This window comes from Molothrus ater, chromosome 1, assembly GCF_012460135.2.
Source record: "Molothrus ater isolate BHLD 08-10-18 breed brown headed cowbird chromosome 1, BPBGC_Mater_1.1, whole genome shotgun sequence".
Classification (NCBI taxonomy): Eukaryota; Metazoa; Chordata; class Aves; order Passeriformes; family Icteridae; genus Molothrus; species Molothrus ater.
Genome location: NC_050478.2, coordinates 130,608,807 through 130,631,297, shown reverse-complemented (window position 1 = coordinate 130,631,297; position 22,491 = coordinate 130,608,807). Strand labels below are relative to the sequence as shown.

The 22,491-nt window shown below is 38.6% G+C and overlaps 1 protein-coding gene across 1 annotated transcript; it reads left to right on the top strand.

Moving 5' to 3' along the window:
• The first annotated feature begins 166 nt into the window (after nt 1-166).
• Nucleotides 167-21,850, top strand: POP1 (POP1 homolog, ribonuclease P/MRP subunit). The gene is made up of 15 exons (XM_036378664.2): nt 167-342; nt 2,828-3,004; nt 3,837-4,012; nt 6,205-6,453; nt 7,005-7,092; nt 7,360-7,535; nt 8,158-8,408; nt 8,541-8,634; nt 9,414-9,525; nt 10,474-10,593; nt 15,595-15,710; nt 17,054-17,245; nt 18,126-18,280; nt 19,004-19,345; nt 20,149-21,850. Exons 1-15 carry the CDS (start codon nt 222-224, stop codon nt 20,807-20,809), a joined length of 3,030 nt encoding a protein of 1,009 aa, XP_036234557.1. The 5' UTR covers nt 167-221; the 3' UTR covers nt 20,810-21,850.
• The last annotated feature ends 641 nt before the right edge of the window (nt 21,851-22,491 follow it).

Below are 22,491 nucleotides of genomic sequence, written 5' to 3'. Positions count from 1 at the left end.
CCACCACCGCCTGCGGGGGCCTCTGGGAAATGTAGTCCTTCAGGGTCTACCGGGGCAGTGCGCATGCGCGGTGCTGGGGCGTGGGTGTCCACGTGTGGCGGTGGAGGCCGCGCCGCGAGTGAGCGCCGCGTCGGGGTTGGTGCCAGGGGCTGCGGTTGCACCGCCCGCCCAGCTCTCCCCTCCTCTGCCTGCTGCGGAGAGGCTCCGCACCCCCGCTGGAGATGTCTGGGGCGCGGGAGAAGAAGCGAGCCAAGAAGATGAGGAATCAGCCGGCCAGCGTGACACTGCCTGCAGAGCCGGGGCCCTTCGGCGGCGGCGGGAGCAGAGCCTGCCCCACCCCAGGTACGGCTGTGGGAGCCCCCTGAGTGAGGTCATTCCAAACCCACCCGGACCCGTTCCGTGTAACCTGCTCTATGTGACCCTGCCTTGGCGGGGGATTGGACTGGGTGGTCTCCAGAGACTCTTTCCAACCCAAACCATTCTGTACCCTGTGAATATGCCCTTCTCTCTATCATCCCTTCGGTTACATAACGAATCCTTACAGCTCCTAGTCGTAAAGTGAATTTGGATGTTATACGCGATCCAGTTTCTCCCTTGCTTTTCCGCCAGACCTGGGAGCTGCAGGAGGGGCTGGTGTAATCTGCTGGTGCTATGTTTTCCCTCATGCACCAGTTTTCCCTCAGATCTGCGTGCCCAGCCAGTTTGCCTCCTGGGGCTTATGGCTCCTGTATCTGAAGGGTGTTGGCAGGAGGCAGCAAGGCATGTCCCTAAAATGTCAGTGTCCTGGGTTATTGCAGGAGCATTTTGCACGCAGGTAACCTTTGCAGCTAAAGACGGAAGGATCCTGTCATTTGTATGCTAGATGCTCTTTTTGTCTTTGAGGTTTGACTTGCATCCTCTATGCTTCAGTCGGACCTCAATTTCCACCAGCACCTTCACATTTAGATATTTTGTTACCTACGTTATTTCTGGGAAAAACACCACTTAAAAAAAGACTTGTTACTCTGAGGCCTTCGAAGTTGACAAATTGCATCTTTGTGATTGAATGAAAAAGCCTTAAGCGTCACTGTGTATTTAGGTAACTGAAGAGTTCCTTAGCAGACAGAATGACATGGCAAATTATGCTCAGCCATGTCTGAGGATTTTGGAATGTCATTACAGGAGTACTGCCAAATTAAATACATTTTTGTAACTTCATTTGTAGCAGGGAACTTCCAAGATTACATGGTTATGTTTTTCCATTCAGTTAAAAGGCATGGATTTTTATCCATGTAGCATCCTTCTCTAGTGTCAGTATCACAGTTTTACAGAGCTGTTTTGTAGAAACAGAAAAGCAAAATCCTAAATAGGAGTTACAAAATTATGAATCTGTACAGCCGCTAAAATAATTTAAGGTTTTTTTAGTTATTAAGTCAGTGATAGTTTTGCCAAACAGTCTTCTGATTATGATTTTTATGTCCTTCATTAAGAGCTTGTGTTTGTGATATGAGTTAATTTTGGGCTGTAGGCCTACACAGATTTGCTGACTGAGACAGCTTCCATCCCTCTTTCCCAGCTATTTCCTTCTCACCTTCACCTCAGTGTCTGGAAAATGCTCCTCTCAGGCAAGTGTAAAACCAGGTCAGGACATAAAAGCTAATTTCTGTTTCTACACCAAATTATTTTTTCTGCAGTATTACTGCAGTTCTGCATGATGTGTGGTTGCAGCAGGCTACAACAGTACTGCTGCTAAACGTAAAACTTCAGTTTCTTGCTTATTTGAAATGGAAAAAAGAGGTTCTTTGCCTTTTAAAGTCTCATAAATTGAGATGCTGCTGAATGTGAATCTGCTCCTGGCTGGTCTTCACACCAATGGTAGCATTTTTGGGACAAAGGGACAGGCTTGTTTAAGAAGCTGATCAACCTGAAAACTGTTTTTTTTAATCTCTCACTCCATTTCTGTGGACACACAGAAATTATTTTCATTTTAACTAGAGAAGCTCCCTGAATGCTAATGTCCCTTGTTCTCTCTAGCACTTGTCTTGATGTAGTGGATGGGGTGATAGGAATGGCTGTCTGGAGCTTTTTTAGTTGGATTGTCCAGCATGAACTGCCTGAGAACCATATCTCAAGTTGTACTAGAAATCCTAATTAAGGCTTAACTGAACATAAAGTTATATAACCTAATATATAGTATTTGTTAGGCTGAATGTACACTGCTGTTTGAATAAGGACTTCAAGGCCCTTTGAAACTTTAGGTACTTGCTAGGTTAGCTTAGCACTCCTGAAAGGTATGTCTGTACTTTAGAAAGCTTTACTGTAGGCTTTAGTTATTTAATTTCAGTATTGGTTTAATTGCTTGTACCAGACAAGTAACTTACTGCAACCAACATGCATGTATCATGCTTACCTTAATTATTGCTCTAAAAGAAATATATATCAGGCAAGAAAACATTTGCTTATAGAAAAAAAAATCAAGGAGCAAGTGGAAAAAATAACTTTGCTGTTTTGTTACTAAAACTCTGACAAGACAGTATTAAAAATCACTATGATGTTGCATGGACTGATTTTGCTCTGACTCTTGGAGGTAAAGTCTGGATTGTGTACCATTTTCAGAGCATGAAAAGTTACTTATTCTACCACAAGTTTGCTTCAGGGCAATGTAAAATTCTTATTTATTCCTGTAAGAAAAACGTAATTCTTCTGATTTCTGGCGGCTTTTTCAGTTACATGGAGTAAATACAATAGGAGTCTGCAATGCAGTTTTATGAGGAAAGACTAATAGAGGTATTGGTTACTCAGACTAATTTGCGTTTCTCTAACCTCTTTTCATCTCTAAACCTTCCAGATGTTCGTTCTGAGCAGCAGCAGCAGCAGAAATTTTCAAATCAGTCATCTGGGCCTTCTTACAGGAAAGACCAATATTTTTCAAAGGGGCAAAGTAGAGGAGAGAGAGGCAGAGGAAGAGGAGGATGGCAAGGAGGACACCAGAGTGTATCTGAGGAGATGCCAAAATACATAACAGGTTTGTATATGTGAAAAGGTCATAATTAATCTGTCCAGGGCAATTTGCTGGTGATTAAGTTTGCTGTCTTTGTTTTTGTGCAAGAGCAAAAATTAGAACTGATGCTATGTTCTCTGTTTTTCCTGATTTTCTCCAAAACACAGAAGTAGTTGTGAACTGGAATGAATGAGCTGTTGTTCAATGGGTCCTTTCAGACTTTGGAGTGGAAAAGTTACACCTGCTTGTAGTGAGGGAATATGCATTTTGGCTTCTGTTTGCCAGCAAAATGAGTACTGACAGTCATCTGCTTTTAATGTACCCAGTGAAACTGATTTTGCTCATGGTGTAAGTTAAATATAGCTTTTTGTCTAACAGAAGGTTTATTTAGGAGAGCAAATCAGCTATGCAAAATATGGCAGTGCTGTGATAGTATATACACTTCCATAAACATGAAATGAGATCAAGCTCTGGATTTTTATTTCATTGTTTCAAAACAGTCTGTAATATGTGACTGCTTCTGGTTTTTTTCCATGCTAAAGATTTTTTTCATCTCCCTGAATACCACCTGAAAAGATTGCTATTCTAATTTAACAAAGAAGTATTTAATGCAAATGCAAATTGTTGGTTAAACATCTTTGAGATTCATTCATGTATAAATATTTGCTTGACCATATCTGTAAACTTCAGGATATATAAAGAACTGAAATTTCTTCAGTGACAGTGTACAGTACTTACTTTTATGTCAAGAAGATATTGGACTGCTGTAGTAGGAGTAATTCCATAATTTACGTGTAGTATCGTCCTCTGGTTTTTTTGCTGTTTGTCATGCTCTGATGCAGTTCTTTCATTCCAGTGTCTGCCTTTGCTCAAGCTCGTGCTGCTGAGATCAGTGCCATGTTGAAAGCAGTTTCACAGAAGTCTTCCAACTCTCTGGTGTTCCAGACCCTGCCCAGGCACATGCGAAGGCGAGCAATGAGTCACAATGTTAAACGCTTACCCAGGCGGCTCCAAGAGATGGCCAAGAAAGAGGTATAAGTGTTTTTTACAGCATTTCATGTAGTGGGCACAGCCAAAGCACAGTGTTCAGCTCTGCAGTTGTTAATGTTCAGACTTGAACTTCTGCCAGACTTCGCTGAGTACCCTAAACTTTGATTGAGGTTTGGGTTGAATGCAGGAACACCTCAATTTCAGGTGGTAACTCAAGTAGGTCTCACTAACCACTTGGCTTTGTGATTACTGGACATCTTGAAAAGTTCTTAGAGTAGTGATAAGAGTCCACTGCAGGAGAGGTTGTTCAGGTGGTGCACTGGTCCCAAGTGGTCCAAGAATCCTCAGTAAGACCTGTCTGCCTTGCACCCCAGCACAGCTTTAGGATGTGACTGTGCCAGCCTCAAGCTAGCACAGCTGACGCCATGGTTCAAATGTTACAGCTCAAACGTGGGGGATACACTGGGGTTGTTGGCAGACTGCATGAAGTTTAAGACTTAGTAACTGACTAGTCCTAACAGCTCATGGAACTCATTTTGTGGCAGTATCTCAGCATTTAGTCAGAATATGCCTATGGGGATTACTTGCTCCTTACTCACTGTGGCCTTCCTGTGTGTTTAAAAAGGAAAACTAAAAATTATTTCAGCAGGATGTTATTGGCAAATGATCTTTCCAGCGTTTGGCATTGATCACTTTATAATGTCTCAGAATTCTTAAAGTGATAAATTGAGTTTACTTGGTAAATTTTGCCTGTATTAGGGTTGACTGACAAATTTATTCTTTGCATTCTTTTTTTTCTTTTGTATTGTCTTTAAGTTGAGACCTTGCCCGCTCCACATTGAGTTCCTGAAGACGATTGTTCATGGTTTAGAAATCATTTTGGATACTTCTCTGCCACACACCAATTACATGTTTCTTAGGGTGTTTTATTGGATCTTCACAACCTGTATCCCATTTTACTGTTTTGGTTCACATTCTTTTTGCTTTGTCAGACCTGACAAGAGATGCAGTTTGGGCCTGTTTTCTGGAAACTGAAGGAAGAAGGCATGGACTGTTTTGCATAGTTATGTGTTATCCTTGTTAAATCTAGATTTCTCTAATGTTTATGTTTGGTTCTTTTGTGTCCTGCTTTTTTAACTCCTTTCATATGACAGCCTTTCTGACTTCTGTATACATGCTCACATTTCCTCTCCCATTGGATTTTTGAGATTATTTAATTGGCCCTGGTGCAGCTGTATTTCTTCTGCTACATTTTCTGTCTTCAGGTCTTTTGGTGTGGCTTATGTGTTTGCACAGGCTCACGTTTTTTTGCAGCTCGTCATATCTCTGTTACTTGTTTTTGTACAGGTTCTGCCTATTACTTTTCAGTGTTTAATCTACATCTTCAAAATTATCTGTTAAAATTCTGCTGCATTTTCTTCATTTGTCTTAGATCCTTTATCTTGACCATATTCATTGAAACATTTATCTGGACCATCTCTTATCTCTTCAATAAGCTTAAAGATGTATATTTTTTACCTACAATGCCACATTCTTTTTTCTCTAATTGCCTTTCTGAACCAGTCACCTACCACTGATCCAGTGGCTTGTATTTCCTTCTCTGTGATGAATGATGGGTCTGTTGCTATTCTTATAACCAGTGGTCTGTTGTCAAGTATTTCTTGGTGAAGTCCTATTTCTTTGTACCACTTTTCTTCACAAAAAGAAAAATCAAACACTGATTGAGTCATGCCTTCCTCTCTAGTTGTGCATCTATATGTAATAGTCCGGACCTTGATTAGGTCTGGTTATCAAGAATTTGTCAGGATATTGCCACACTCCTCAGTTGTCAGCTTCTATGAGTTGTAGAACTGACAGGGTCCTTTCTGTCAGTCTAATAGTCTGTACTGCTTCTGAATGAGCTCCTACCTCCAGGCATTTTCCATGTTACATTGATTTATTCATGTGAATATATTGATGTGTGGCAAAAACTTTACACAGGAAGTAGCAGCACTTACTGTTCACTGTTAAGTTTCTGAATGTGTGGGAATTTTATTTTATATATGGGTTTCAGTCAAACCTTGATGCACTTCTGTGGATGTGATTGGCATAGAAAATTTCAAAGTTAGTTACCCTCAAGAGTGATCCAACATAGTATAACTTAATGTTAGTGCTTCCTGTATTCTAATATTTCAGCCTTTTTCTTTTCAGATTTTTTTTGAGATTTACTTCAATGTCCTCTCTTCTAAAAACAGGCAGAGAAAGCTGTACATCAGAAAAAAGAACAGTCAAAGACTAAATGCCGCAAAGCTAGAAGACGCCACATAAATTTGGTAGCAGAGTTTAATCACAGGCAAAGAAAGAATATTTGGCTGGAAACCCATATTTGGCATGCAAAGAGATTTCATATGGTAAAGAAATGGGGATACTGTTTAGGAAACAGCCCTACAGAGAAGAGCTACAGGGCTTGTTACCGAGCCATGACAAAGCAATGCCTTCTTCAGGTACCACCTCTACATGTTTTGTTTGATATTTTGCCAGGGTGAAGTAATCAACTGCTTAGTTATAATGAATATTTCTGTCTCTGTGAAGTACTGTTGGGTCAGCTTTTAATAAGACTGCCAGGTATGAAATGAATCATTTTATAAGTGTAATTCTGGGTGGCAAGTTTCAGAGAGAATAAGATGAGACTTTAAAAGGAGTCTTACAGTAACTATGAAATACTGAAAGACTGCATTTTCAGTTTTCTCAGGAGTGAAGACATTAACTGAATCCTTTTATCATCTACCTGAGCAGCTATTGAAGAGAGAAAATTTATTCTATGTCCTTTTTGATCTGTTGGTTTGAGAGGCAGATTGGCCCTCAAATGAGAAATGCCTCACCACTTTCCTACAGCTATTAATTTTAAGTTAAAAAGAAACTCATTTCACTTTGGCAAACTTTAGAAAATGAAAAATTTCTACTTAAGTGTAAATTGTGAAGCCCTGTCTGATCCTTTCTTAACAAGCTCACTTTAAAGAGTTATCCTCACTTTGACCCTATCATATTGTTTCAGGACTTATCATATTATTGTTGCCTGGAGTTGAAGGGTAAAGAGAATGAGCTTCTGAAGCAACTTGCTCGAATATGTAGCATTGACACAGGTAAAATTTACATAGTTCAAAATAAAGATTCTGAATAGACTAAAGGATGACACATCCTTTTCCTTTTTTAGTAATGTATCAGTAGTAGTTACTCAATAGTAGTAAGAGTTGATACTGATTTTGAGTGAAAAGATGTCATAGTAGGACTAGACATTTTTATTTCAGTGGCTTATTAATAAACTAATTATGTTACAACATCAGCCGCTCAGCAGCCAGACTGAATTTCAGCATGTTATTTTATTCTTCAATAATTATCTTCTTTTTTAGGATTGACATTTCAAGAGGCTTCTTGTCTGTCTGGAAGATTTGAGGGTTCCCTGAATCTTTACCGAGCAGATCGCTATCCTGAGGATATGCTTGGTCCTGTTACATTTATTTGGAAGCCCAGGGATGGGTCTGAAAACAGACAGTTGTGGATCTGGGTGCATCCAGCTCTGAAGCAGGTATATTTCCTATATAGTTGAACTCTTATTTCTTTATGTATTGTGCATTACTAATGCTAAAGAGGTCATCTGAAAAGTATGGAAGAACTGGGTATAATACATGGCTTCAGGAACTAAAAGTTGGAAGACTATTTCCCCTCTAACAATATTCATGTTCTGCACCTTGTTCTTATAAAGCTTGTACAGAAGGTGTGTGCTGCTGAGGTATTTAGTGTTTGAGCTTCTGAAAACATTTTTAGTGTCACTTGCTTTAGGATTTATGTGCAATATGATGTTGCTTGATTTACATCCTTTCCACTGGCACCCCCAGCAGGCTAAGTTCAGTATCATCATGGATAATTACATTCTGATACTTAGCTATCAGCTTAAAAAAATTGCCTGTGCACAAGATTTTACTTTTTTCTTTTTTTTTTCTTATGTTAATTTTCAAGAGAACAAATTCTTAGCAACCTTTAATATTACTTTCAGCTTTTCTTAGCAAGCCCTTGACTTCAGCAGAATTAAATTTTTTTACTTGAAATCCACATAGGAAAATTAAATAATGGAGTATAATTTTCAAAAGTATACTTAAGGTTTGCAGTGTACTGCATATCATCCTAATCCAAACTCCATTTTTCTTAAGGACATACTGAAGGAGTTGAAAGCAATTTTTCAGTGTTCAGAGCCTGAAGAAATCTATATTTCTGAGCCTGTTACAGCATCAGTTCAAGAGGAAAAACAAGTGGAAGTTGTTACAAGCCTTGGCAATAAAAGAAAGAAGGAGGATAAAGAAGGAGAAAAGGCTGTGCCAGTGAAAAAAATAATTGGTGACGGCACTAGAGATCCATTCCAATCCTACTCTTGGATCTCACGGACTACTGGCATTGCAATCAGGTTTGTTCACAGGAGAGTCAGAAGCTGTGGCCCATAACCACATAACACTGGCTGCATTTTTGGCTTAACAGTACTGGGGAAAAGAATGTGTGTTGTACAATTGCACATTCACCTGAAACTTTGCCATTTCAGTGACAGAAGCATGGAGATTCTCAGATACCGGCTGATTGGCCCATTATCACACTCCATCCTTACAGAGACCCTGAAGGCAGCTTCTGTCCAAACAGTAAGGAAATTGACTTTGCATGTTAGTGTAATTTTGGTAATGTTCTTAGAACGTGCAAGCTTGTTTTTTGCTAGAAAGACCCATAAATTATCTAGCTTTCCTTTTCATAAAGGCCAACCTATGTATTACCCTGGTGGCTTCTCTGTTTTGAGCCTCTTGACTAATGCTATTCTTCTTCTCAGGAAGAGCTCCCACCTGGATTTTAAATGGGAGTAGGAAGAAAATACAAACACTGGTGCTGAGCAGGCTGTGTAGCTTCTGCTGAGAGGTTCAGAATAATTCATCCTCCTTTTGACAAACCACACATCTTGTTTCTCAAGCTATGAGCTAGAGCACCTAAAACCAGGGGGCAAGACATGTAAAGTACAAAAAACTTACTTGTTTTCAATCAAATATGGAGTTTCTCCAGGATTTAGGTGTTTCATCCACTTCCTGGTATACAGCATCACTGTGGTTTTAATGTTGGGTTTTTTTTTTTTTGTCTCTTGAAGCAAACATGATGAGGTCATGACATCTCTGGCTTTCTGTAAGAAATAATTAGTGACAGAATTAGGAAGCATTGTGGATTGTTTTATTTATTTTTGGAATACAGGTTACAGCTTATTAGAGATTATTGTAAAGTATAGGACTATACTTCATCAAGAAAAAATTACTTTGGTTTAAAACTTGAAGAGGAGGAAGGTGACTATAGTGTTTAAGGCTATAAACTGAGACTGAATTCATACTGGTAGAAAATAATGAATAACCATTTGAGTTTAATTAAATACGTTGTTTTCCAGGAGATGGCAGATTCAGAAACAGAACTGAATAACTGGTGGGTAGAAAACTGCAAGGACTCTGAAAAAGTATCTCTTCATCAATGTCAAAGTGCTATCTTTGAGCTATTGGAAGGTATTTGGGCATGTGGGTGCTTGGAAGGGGGGAAACTTAAAATCTAGTGGTCAAAATTGGCATGCCAGTAAAGTTGACTTAATTTTGTACATGCTTATTTATTGGATAATCAAGATAGTGATGCCTTTGAGAATGCTTAGGTACTTGTCAGGGCATGGCAAAGAATTGAAAATGTTACATTGCAGATATTTAAGGGAATTTAAAATCCTCTGTGTAGTTCAAACTCTTAATAGAGAAACTGAATCTTGTTTGTTATCTTCATGAACTTAGATTTGGGATTGCTGATGGGATATACAGTTGATGTATACTCACTCTCTCTCACCATACACTTCAAATTAAGACAATAAGTTGTACAATACATCGACAGATAAAATGCTAGCCTCCAATCCAAAGCATTATACTTTGTTTATATATGTTCATTTCTAAATTAACAGTTGTGTATTTGGCTGAATTGTAAAGTATCATAAAGTTAACAATATCTTCTCAATTTCTAGCACTGAAGCAGGTAAGGCATTTTAGTAGATCTCAAGCTCTCTGTCCAATGTGAGGCAGTTAAGCAGAGATGAGATAAAACTTTCACAAAGCACTTCTAAATTTCCTTCCTCTTGATGACAGATGTAAAACAAAGGTTGGTTGTTCTTTGAAATTTGTCAAATGCAAAGAATGAATTGAGTCTGTGACAGTGACTTCACTTTATGCTAAATGTAAATGTAATTGCAAACCAAGTCTTGCACTGCTCTTGTTGACTTTTTTGTTACTGGAGATTTAACAAGCATTGGTGAGTTTTCAAAACATGTAAAATAGAGTATTCTGGATTGCTTCACTGGCTTACAGTGGTGTCACATCACTACAGGCAAAAATGCACAAAATACTAGTGCAGAAAAAGATCAATTAAGAAAAAGCTTAATTGGTGGTTTCATGGCAATGTTCATCTGTGTGTTTTTAAAGGGATGAGCTCACCATCAGATATGCCACCAGGTACAATACTTGGCCTCACTGTTGGAGATCCTCGAGTCAATTTGCCAAAAAAGAAGACAAAAGCCATGCCAGACTTTGAAAAATACCAAGGTGAAATCCCTTGTTTATATTATATGAAGAGATTTAGTTTCTCTCTATTCTGTTGTTTTCATTTACTACTGTCATCTTCTATAGATTGTCTCTTGCTGTTTTCCTCTAGGCTTTGGTTCAAAATATTTCCCATTTCCAGAGCCCCTGGCAGAACAGAAACAGCTTGAAACTTGCATAGGTTCTAGAACAGCAGTTGTGAGGGAGGGACATGCACCAAAGCTGGTCTTGTGCTCAGTGGAAGCCTCTGTCTGACCATACAGATGATCCAGGTTCGAATCCTGGCAAGGCCAACCAGGTGCTAAAAGCTCCATAGTAAGTTTCTGTTTGGTGTTTAGTCTTCCTGTTTCTCTCTCCAAGAAGATATCTGCTGTTTCTGGTTTATAGGCCCACAATGCTGAAAGTTGCAATTCCACTGCAAAAATTGCAGGATTAGTATTTCAGATGGCCAAGATGCTGGTTATGATAGAAAATGAAAGATGCAAGCATAACTTCTGAAATTTTCATTTCAGTGCTGACTTACACGATGTTTCAGTGCAAAATTCAAATTCATATGGATGTGAATGTCCTCTAAAAATGTGCAAAAGTATTCGCAGGATCTAGGGGGGTTTGTGTACGGTGTGGGCATTCCCAGTTAGGTTGACTGGACACAGGCTGCCTCATCTAATAGGAGAAACATGATAGCCAGCTAGCAAGCAATAGCAAATAGGACAAATTGAAAGTTCCAGAGACTTCAAAATACTGAATTTCCTTGGTGGTCTGTTTGCAAGACACTAGAATAATCTAGTCTCACATATCACTTAAGTCAGGTTGAACATCTACTTCAGTTACTTTTAGCTCTTTGCAAAGTTCTGCTATTTTCATGTTCTTACATCCTCCTATTCTACCCTCTGTATCTAGAGCAGCCTTTCTGTTAATTAGTTCTGCTCAGCTAGCTTTCTCATCATTAGTTTTCCTCTTGGAAATGCTGCAGCATACATGACCTCTACTTTGGTTCCTTCCTGCTGAGAAGTAAGGTGAGATATGTAGCACTTGCTTACAGATACTGGTTTGAGCTGCTAGAAGAGTTAGCTGCTACAGAAAGTAATTTGATGTCTTTCATTCTGCTTGTCATGTCTGTGAGGATGTGTTCAGGAAGGCAAGATCAACAGAAGGCATTTAGGTATTTTAAATGTCTCCTAGTAGTTTCTCTCCCACTGCTGGAGCAGGTTTTCCCTCAGGAAGGATGGCCATGGTAAAGAGGTAATGGTGTAAGATAGGCAAGCAAGAGCACCTCTGTGTTTCTTCCTTTGGCTGGGTAGAAATGTCCATCTTCAAAATCTTTCTGCCTTCACTTGCAAAATATCTTCCATACCACAAATACTCAGAAAAGCTGGTGTTGCTTTTTTGTTTCCTTCTGAGTCTTTTTTTTTTTTTCATAATGAACTTAAAACTGCTTCTGTGCTCTCTGACTTTTATTTAGGAGAAAGAGGAGGTCCTTGTTCAGCTAGCAAGGAAAGGTAAATGGCATAATACTTTCTAATTTAGGTTCTGCTAAATAACTTACTGCTACACACAGCTGAAAAATTGGAGTAAGCAGAAGGATGAAAGAAAACAGACACTGTCTTCCAGTAGAACTTGCCCCAAAAAAAGACTTCTCTAAGATCTGCAGTTCAATTTCAGTGCTTTTTGTTTCCTCCTTCTGAAAAAAAATAAATTTATGATCCTTAGAATTACATAAACTTTCTGAGCCTTGATTGTGTTGTGACCTTACTCAGATATAGTAATATTGTGAGCTGACCTCTATTAAAAATGTTAATAGTAATTTATTTGTCTTATCACATCGTGTTTATTGAGCAATAAAATTGGTGTATTTCACGCTTTTTCCCCCTTTTTTGCTTCTTGGACATTCAAGTACTATCAGGATTAATTCTAGTAAGATTGAAATAGCACTGTATACATTAGCATACAGGTTCCATATGTATTTTAGCCTCTCTTGTTCTTCAGTATTGTATAAAAGCCAACTGATGTTCTTAGATAATGCATCTTTAAATTAGTAAAGTTTGTTTGTCAAACGAGTGAATAGTTTAGGTAAGTTATAGCCATCACCTCTGTGTAGGGATTGTCATACATGTAGTCTGTGGAATGATACACATCTGTTCATACTACTTTTTTTCCAAAATGCTGTTCTGAGATATGCCTGTGTAGTTTTTCCCTGTCAGTAACACACTAACAAATCAAATGTAATTTCAGTCTTTCTAAGTTACTTTATCTCTTCAGTACATATGCACATGTGCAAGCTGTGTGAACACAGGCTGATTGGGTTTAATTCAAATCAACTGTCATTACTTCTTCAGGCAGGAGTCAAGACTCCTGCATGACTGCACATTAGTTCTGTTCCTTTCTCCAGTTTGAAGTACACATCTGACATTTTGATATGTTGTTACTGTCTCATATAGAGAAAACAAATTCTACTGCCTTAAAAAACACTCAACATGGAGTATGGTGAAACGTCTACATAATCAGTGAGTGAGATGCATAGAAGGAGAATACACCATGAAACATTTGTGAACTAAAGTTCCTTCTGCAGACACAGAGCCTGGGTCCATGCCTGTAAATGCACCTCTTGCAGAGGTGTTGGTATCTGTCCCCAGCTGTCCTGATACCCAGCCTCCCTGCTGACAGACGCAGGGCTCTCAGACTGCTCCCAGGCTGTGTTTCTCTTTTTTTTGTGAAAGGGAGGAAGGAAAGTTTTCAAATAGAACTCTTAGGCCTGTCTTCTAAGGCAGATAATCAGCTGTGCAAATCAGATCAATAGCTTGAAATGGAGCAAAGCCTTCTTCTATCTGCCTGTATTGTCTAAGCACCAACTATTGACACCAGCAGAAGCAGCTTGTTGATGAGCTTCATGTGCTTAGTAGTGCAACTTCCTATTTGCTGTACTAGCCCTAACATCTAAGTAAAGCCCTTTACTTTCACTATTACCCTCAACTTATTCATCAGTAAGGTTATTTCCCCAGAAATCTTAAAATATGGACTGAAGAAAACAGGAGAGAGGTAAGAAGAACTGGTGTGAGGGTTTGGGATTATGATTTGAATTATAGTATGCTTAGTAGAAAGAATAAATTCTCCAGGTTCAGCAAGGGTCAAAGAGAAGGAATGTACCAAGTTAGAGAAGGATATTTTGGGGTAATAAGGAGGATATTGGATGAGTGGTGGTGATGAAAAGAGACTGACTTAAAAGGTCTTTCTCTTGTGGGGCAACAAATATTCATGCCATTATAGAATATAGGAATTGCAAAGAGCTCTGAGAAGATGACAAGGATAGGCTGCCTGAACAGTAGTAATAGAAAGAAATGCTTAAAAAGCAAATAACTTTGCAGTGAATAATTTGCAGTTGAAGGAACTAGAACATGTTCAAGTAATTTAACATAAAGAGATTCTGGTGTTCACAAATGCTTTCTGTACAGAAGATGGAAAAGTACTTTCCTTACCTTATGCTTGTAATTATGTGCCCTTCCCCCTTGGTTATCTGTAAGAGTCAGGAAGTCATTCCCTAGCACCACACACAGTTTTGTTGCTCTTTTTCTCCTTTTGAGGCATTCATACTTGCTTTCTCTCCAGACAGAATGTGCTTTGCCTGTAGGAGTGTTGAGCTCTCTCTTAGGTTCCTGCTCAGTTTACTGTTCTTAATTCTTGGTCAGAGAAGGAATTCTTCTGCTTAATTGGCAAGGATTCCTTTTTTAGTTTTATTGTTCTTAATTTGAAGGAATGCCACTGTAATCTGATAATTTATTTTGCATTTCTTTTCCTCAGATAAATCTAGCTTATTAAATAAGCAAGAATGCATGGCAAGTATCAGTAACATCACCAAACTGTCACAAGTGCTGCAGTAGTTAGTATTTCTTGTGAAGGATTTTGCAACTTTTTGTAATGAGTGCATCTTAAAGGCTATGGATTTTAAAGAAATAATTATTGCAGTTATGTTTGGCAGTACCTATTGGTAGGTACTTTTAGTACCACTGAATAACCCAAGTCTTCTGTCTTTGAGTCTTTGTCTACATTACATAGAAAAATTAGCAGAACCTTTTTTAAAGAGACTTAAATAATTTTAAAAAACAAAACAAACCCTGACATCCTACATATTAAAGGAACATGTTATGTTCCTTTAATATGTAATACCTTGTGGATGATGAAATGAGGAGCAATCCTTAAGTTTTTAATCACAAAACTATTAATAGGTTCATTGTATTGTTTCTTGGTAAGAATTACTTTACTTAAATGGATGAGCATTCACTGTGTACTGTACATTGAAGGCTGTTAATCCTTAGATCACTAAAGGTAGGTACAGATTTTCTTTGCTTTCCTTAGATTGTAAAACTGAAGAAGAGATAGGTTATTTAATACTTCAGCAATCCACTCTGAAGCTGCAGTTGTTTTCTTCAGTAATGTACACAGCTGTTGGTTTGTGCAGGCATAAGCAATAGTCCTTTTGTTGAAGCACACAGCCTGAAAGGATCCTGAGCAGGAAACTAGTACTAAATAATTGTTGTAGGCTAAGCAGAGCCATACAAATGTTTCCTGTATGTACATTTCTCAAAGGTAACTCTTGCTTCTCTTACAAGTTTACTTAGGCAGACTTATTTCAGGCTTTATAATGTTGCTCTTTCTGATTTTTACTGAATCTGTTGAGCTTCACACTCTGCCAGAAAGGCCAGATTCCAGAATATCAAAGGTGGTATGTAAAGATCTAGTTTACATTGCCAACAGTCATGTCTTTTGTTAAGAAGAAACACTGGTGAGAAGATACCAGGTTAGTCTTTCTAACACTAACACTTGATTTCATATTTTGTGTTTAGAAAAACATGTAATAGTAAGATGTGCCAGAAGCAGGGATGCTTGTCGAGCTTTTAATAGGCTTTTCTTGGTTGTCTGCTCATTATGATATGGAGGTAATTTTGGTAATTTGGTACTTAAACCACAAAAATGGTTTGAATTTTTTTTAAAGGTTCTTTTCTTTTGTAGATAATGATAAAGTTAGGCAGCTGTACCTGAAGGGTGTACCTGCAGACTGTGCTCACAGCTTTATCTGGGACCATGACATCTGTAAGAACGTCACTGAAAATAAAATCTCAGAGCAGGTAACTCAGTAGGTGGATTGCCATCGAGGAAATGGTTCATGGAGTCCATAAAAGGAGACTCTTGAAGTTTGTATAAATCTAAGATTAATCAATAGCTTCCTTAATGTCATATTGTCCAGCTGCTGACATGATGTGATTTTTTGTAGCCTTTGCATAATGTTCTTGCACAGCCATTGACCATGGGTTCAATTAAAAGAAAGCTTTATTGGATTGCCTGTGGGACTGTAGTTGTAGGTTTACATAACAGAAAAGTTTGGATTTGGATTTTCATACGTCACCTTGACTTGTGTAGCAGAAGAGAGTGACACAGGAAGGCTGTGGCCTTTAGCTGTAGGCAGGACGATTCTTTTGAGTGAAAGAACTGTGGAAGCTGAAAGGAAAGAAATCCTGTTTTTCTGAACTGCAGCACACTGTGATGTGGGTGTGCTGGGCAATAATTTGTGATTTGTAGAGAACTTCCAGTTTGCTGTTGCGGGTTTGAAATTTCCCATCTTGACATTTTCATTGACAATGGAGGGCAGCCCATAAAGTGCATGGATAAAAACGTGATTTAGTCCCAAGAGCTGATAAACTTTTGCCACCATTGTAATCAGAAAGAGAAAACATGTGGCAGATGGCAAAAACATCTTTTCAAATATTCTTTCTGAAATTTAATTTGTGGTCTTCCAAACTGTCTGACATAGTGTAAAAAAGCAGAGTACTTAAAAATATTACACTAGCACATGACAGTTACCAGAGCAATCCTTTTTTATGTGACAATCTTTATATATATAAGTGTCATGAAATCTAATGTTTACCTGATATATGCTGTCATGAAATCTAACGTTTACCTGATAAAACACAGGGAGCTGGATGGTTTGTTTCTTCATAAATATATTTTTAATGTGGTACAATGGGATATAACAACTGGTGATTGACAAAACCACGGTGCCAGCATGCTTTATGTGAAACTGTTTGATCACCAAACTTCTTCCCCTCTCCTTGGATATAGTTCAGATTTACTCTGTGTATTGACAGACTGAAAGCACCTGTTCAATCTGGTGTTGTGTACAAGTGTATAAACACAAAGTTGCAAAACTTGATTTTCCTCCTTCATCTATGTTGTACCTTGTACCTACTCTTTATGAAGGACTATGGAAGTAAGAAGGGGAGAAAAAGGGTGTTTAATACTCTTTTCTAAAATAACTTTTCATACCTTGATGAAATTCTGTTAAAATATATAGTGTGTTACTACTATATTTTTCCTAGCTGTAAGCTCACCTTTTCTCTGTGTCTTGGAAGAGTATCTGGAAGAGGGAAGAAGAATGGTTATTAACTTATGGGAAATGTCTCCTCCTTCTCAGGATTTAAACCATATGAGAGCTCAGTTACTGGTACCTGGATCACACCTTGATTTGGGTCCTTGTGAGTCTAAGATTCCCATACTGTTGGTGCAGCAGCCAGGGAAAATGGCTGGAGAAGATCGACCAGGATGGGGGAGTGGCTGGGATGTCTATCTCCCAAAGGGCTGGGGCATGGCTTTCTGGATTCCTTTTGTAAGTAACTTTGATGGCAAATTGCAAGTAAATTTGATAATTTATATAATTTAGTTTAAATTAATTGATTTTAGAGAGTGTACTTCACATTGTATAACCAATTCCCAATTACAGGATCAAAATTTCACTTCAAAAAATTGTGTATGAACTGGTTCATGACAGAAGCTTGGCCTTGAAACTATAGCTTTCCATGTCTTCTCTTGGAAGACAGCTGTGTCCACGTACAACTATGCCCACATGGCAGTCTAGAAGCAGCAAATCAGTGGGGAGTCAGGAGAGACAGCTGTAGCTATACCTCTCTGTGTTTCTACAAGCATATGCCTCTAAAGAGAAATCATTTGGTGCCTGCTGCTAATCAATTTCCAGCTTGGCTGTCTACACCTCTGTCACCAAATTAGCTTCTGATTTGGGAGAGAGCTTAAACAAGTTTGAGTTCAGCTTGAATACTCCTTTGATGCTGTTTGAAGCATCCTGCTTTGAGTGTTTAGGTGGCAGTTTTTATACCTTTCTGCAGTTAAAATTATGCTTTTGAATGTTCAGGGGATTTAGTTACAGTGATACCTATTGTATGGTTAAAATACAGTGGGCAGTGGTTGTTGAAGTAATTCAACATTCCAGGGCAATGTCCAACATCAGCACCTGTGAAATTCTCTTCAATTTTGTTGATAGTTTTGCAGAATTAAATATAAAGCATGAATAACTATTTTGTTGAAATTAGCATTTAGAACTGTAAGAAACCATGCTTAAGTTTATTTTTTAAAGCTTAAGTGTTACTTTCAGTTTTCTAAGGAAGTACCCTCTGAGCATTAATGTTTTGTTTCAGCTAGGAACCTGGAATCAGTTCAAACGTTGCTTTTTGGGTGTTTGATTTTTATAACAGATATATCGAGGTGTACGAGTCGGTGGCTTGCAAGAGGCATTAAAGCATTCTGAATACCAAAGAACACCTCACACTCCAAATGATTTCCCAGACTGCCAGGCAGGAGTGCAGTTTGCCAAAGAACTGGAAACAAGTCTTCTTGAAAAATTCAAACGGTAACATTAATTTAAAAATTGATGGTAAGAATGACAAAAATGAATACTGCTTAAAATATTCCGTTAATTATCTGTTGTTGTATTCATTTAGACTTGGACTTTTTGAGATCTTTCACTAGAGTTTTAGGAATCCTAGATATATTTAACTCTGCTAAACAGAGCGTATAAATTAAACCCTTCTATTCCCAGAGACATGCTCAGTTATAGAGCTGTAACAAGGCTGCATAGCAATAAAATAAACAAAACTATTTTCAGATACCTAAGCAGCAAATGGGGGAGGAGCAAAGAGAATGCAAAGGAGTATGTCCAAGTATGTACCAAGTGTTAAAGAATAAAGTAAATTAAGAGGTACATTTTGGTATCTAATTTTAAATATCAGGCATTCTGAAGATTGCATTCATTTTTACTGCAACAAGAGAACTCTTTAACCATGAGTTTGGAGTAGCTGGAAGTGTCCTCTGCACCAACTGGTGTTGGTTCCCCTTCCAGATAGGAGGGGAAAATAGGAGAAATTCAGAGGAAAAGGTGGTGGTGTCAGTCACAGCAGATAGATGTTTCTAGCATGGCTGAAAAGACACAGTAGACATAAATACAGCAGCATTTTCTAGACTGTAATTTTAAAATTGTTGTTCAGTGAGGTTAGAAAGTTAAGTGCATTCCCTTTCTGTTTTAAATACTTGATTTTGAAAATATTCTTACCTACTTATTTGATTTATCATTTAGACGTCCACCTGCAAAAAGGGCAAATTATGTCAAGCTGGGCACTCTGTCTCCTTTCATCTGTCCTTGGGGGCAGCTGACCAAGAACTGGGAAGGAAGAATGAAAGCTTCAGGAGGATTTTTATGTCCTTCTTCCCCACACCCTGACTGCTGCACAACTGAAGGGCAGACCCTTTGTGACCCCAAGGCAGAAGCAGTCAGAGAAGCTTCTCCTGAGAATGGTGAGGCAGAGGAGACCATGGAAATAACAAGTTCTGAAGGTGCCCTAAAGACAGAGGATCTTACAAGCACCCAAGATTTTGGTGAGAGATACGAAACTAAGACAAGTGACTTTATTGTTCTCAGGTATGACAAAATTATACACACGTTTATTTCTTTATTGGTATTGAATTGGGGAAAGGAAGAGCTCAGCCTGGATTATTAACATGAGAGAATTATTTCATCCAAATACAGTGAGATGAAATAGTTTTGTCACAAATCAGAATCTGCTGTTGAGTGGAAATCCTGCTTTTCTCCAGCAGACTTGATGGCTACATAAAGAAAACTCCTTAAAGTATCTTAAGTTTAACACTTTGGAGTTTACTGTGTTTTTAGAGTTTAGATATTCTGTCTGCTTCCAGGTCAATGGAGCTTTTAGAGGCTCATATTTGTGACTTTAGGACTGTTGGCTGTGAAAATCATCTTGCATTCTCTTCCCTAATACATCACCACAGGTGATTCTTGCACTCCTTAACAAGGTCTCCAGAAAACAGAGAATCCCCCACATTCCAGTGCAACACATGAGGGCAGCAACAGTATTGGAAAGTGCCTGAGCACAGGTCTTTCATTTTTGTGTGGTTACCAGGGGAAGAAAACACTGAAAGTTCTGGACTGCATTAGTGTCACTGGAGATTTTAGAGTGTTTGTGGTTTTAACAAGCTTTGGGGGTTTTAACAAGTAATGTCTCCTTCCTTCTGAAGACAACTCATGAGTTCCACTCACCAAAGTTCTTTTTAGGCTAAGAGTGATACAATTACCAGCTTGGAAAGTTACAGAAAGCCCCAGGGCTTTTTTTAAGTGTGCTCTTGAAAATATGTGGGGTCCTGGATTTCTGTTAAACTGCTCATTAGTAACTATCTGTGATGTTTGTTTTCAAAAATTTTTAATAGGAGTGAGAAACTACTAATGCAGCTATCAGCCTGGTGTTACCCCTCTGCTGGGAAGGATCGGCGGATCCGCCTTATTTCTCGGCTGGGACAGAAGGAAATGACTGAAGATGTGTTTTTGCCAATTTTGATGAGTTACCCAAGAGCTCTTGTCTGGGTCAATTTGTCACTCTTGAGAAAGGGGAACCCTGAATTACATGCCATGATTTGCATCCCAACAGAAGATGACTTGCTGCACCTCAGCAAAGACAAACTCTTTTGTGGTCCACAAGAACCCAAGCATCGTGACATATTTAAAGACAAGGTACAGAAGCAAAAAGAGGAGAAGAAGAAGAAGAAGAAAAAGGATGTGAAGTCCCTAGAGAGTGACCCTGCAGGCATTCCAGATGAAGAAGCAACTGAGGACCATGAAGACCTCGTTCTCGGTCTTTGGTCAGATGCTCTCCCAGATGTTACTTCCCACTGCTCCAGGACTGTCTTGGGGTATGTCACTCGAGGGGATTTTTCATTGGCTGTAGGCTGTGGAGAAGCACTGGGTTTTGTTAGCTTGACTGGGTTAATTTATATGTTACACAAACAGCCAGCAGATAAGAAAGGGCTTGTTTTGTTAAGGACTCCAGCATCTTTACAGTACAGGTTTGCAAGACTTACTATTGAGGTTTAAGCATCATTGCAGTGCTGTAGAATGCCAAAAATACCAAAGAATTTTGTTTTGTATTCTGTGGCCTTTCTGATTTGTCTCAAATTTGAGGTTATTCTGAGCCCAAACAGCTCTATGAAATAATTAAAAAGCTTTTCAGCCTTATTCAAGAAAATAACTAATGCCTAAAGAGAGTAGAGTTACTTTTGATGTCTGCATTGCTATGGATTTCTAACAGATCATTATCATGATCTTCTTTATCTCTAAAGAGGCATATTCTTCCATTTTTTTCTCCTCAAAGCAGTGGATGCTATAACAATATACAGGAAATCATCATGTTAATTTTAGAAATCTTTGCTCAGATGGACTTTAAATTTACAGTGCACTTTCACATGTAACTGCATGCAGTCTGATCCAGTGTTTATAGCAAGTGGCTTTCCCGATTCCTCATATCTGAATAGGGGTGGCTGCAGTGCAACAGAGCTATGTAGAGAAAGCTGAATGCTTAAATGAAATACAAATAAAATATAGACCAGCTATGTCATTTTGAATTAGAGCAACTGGAGCTTTTAAACTGGAAAGCATATCAGTCTGTCTTTCTGGTCTGAAAGGTAATAAGCCTTACAGATGCAAATTGCTACTGAATGCCACAGTGGGTCAGCACATATTTTCTGTTAATAATAGGGGATATTTTTGTTCCTCAAAACATGAGTTTAGTTTTGTATGGATTGTGCTAGAATTGAAGGTTTCTTCATGTTACAGTACGGTTCATGAATGTTGTTCAAACAATCATAAAACTTGTAAAATATGCTATGGGGTAAAGGGAGAAAGGTGTTTGATTTGCCTGGGGTAGTGTGGGTAGGTTGTTTGTGTTTGGTATTTTGTTGTTTGTTTGGGTTGTTTTAATGATAGCCTTAAGCATCTAGCTATTCCTGAGTTAAGGAACTTGAAAAGGAATTTACAGTAATATGCTGTAGTTTAGTAGCAGCATGATACAAATATATGTCAGTTGGTAAAATTATCCTGAAATGATCATGTACAAATAAAAATGTAATGTATTCTGGAGTTAATAGTATATTGACTAAGTTTGATTCTTAGAGAAATTAAGTATGGATTAGTTAATGAATTTTTCTTTCTAAATGTCAGTGTTCAACTTAATTTCCTCTTTCACAGTTTTGTTTGAAAGTCTTAGGCAAATTTATTAATGTTGGCTGGAGTTGTTGGAGGTAAGATTTAGTGTGCCTTACCCCCAAAATTATTAAAATATAGGACCGTTTAAATGTGGCACACACATGGGGAAGGAGGAGGAACATCTGATTGCAAGGGAAATATTGGAAGTGGGGCTGGATTTTGTTTTTGAAGTCTTCAGAAGATGGATTGTGGGAGTTGTGGTGGCATGTGGGAAAGAAAGATGCAGTTTCCAGCACAGCTTGGATTGCAGCTCCCTGAGAAATCATGCTGAATGGCTCTTCACTGCTCACCTTTGATGCACCTGATAAAGCAATCATGGTCCCAGAAAGGTCCTGGGAAGCATCTGCAGGAAAGCCAGCAGATGGCCCCAGAGGAAAGAGTTTGGTTCTGGCAGGGCTGGGATTCACACGCTCCTGGCGTGTGACTCTGAGTGCTGCAGCCCTAGGTATGTGTGAATAAGGAGCTCCTTAAACTTTACAGCCTGGCTGCTCTGATCAAGTTCTCTCATGGTAATA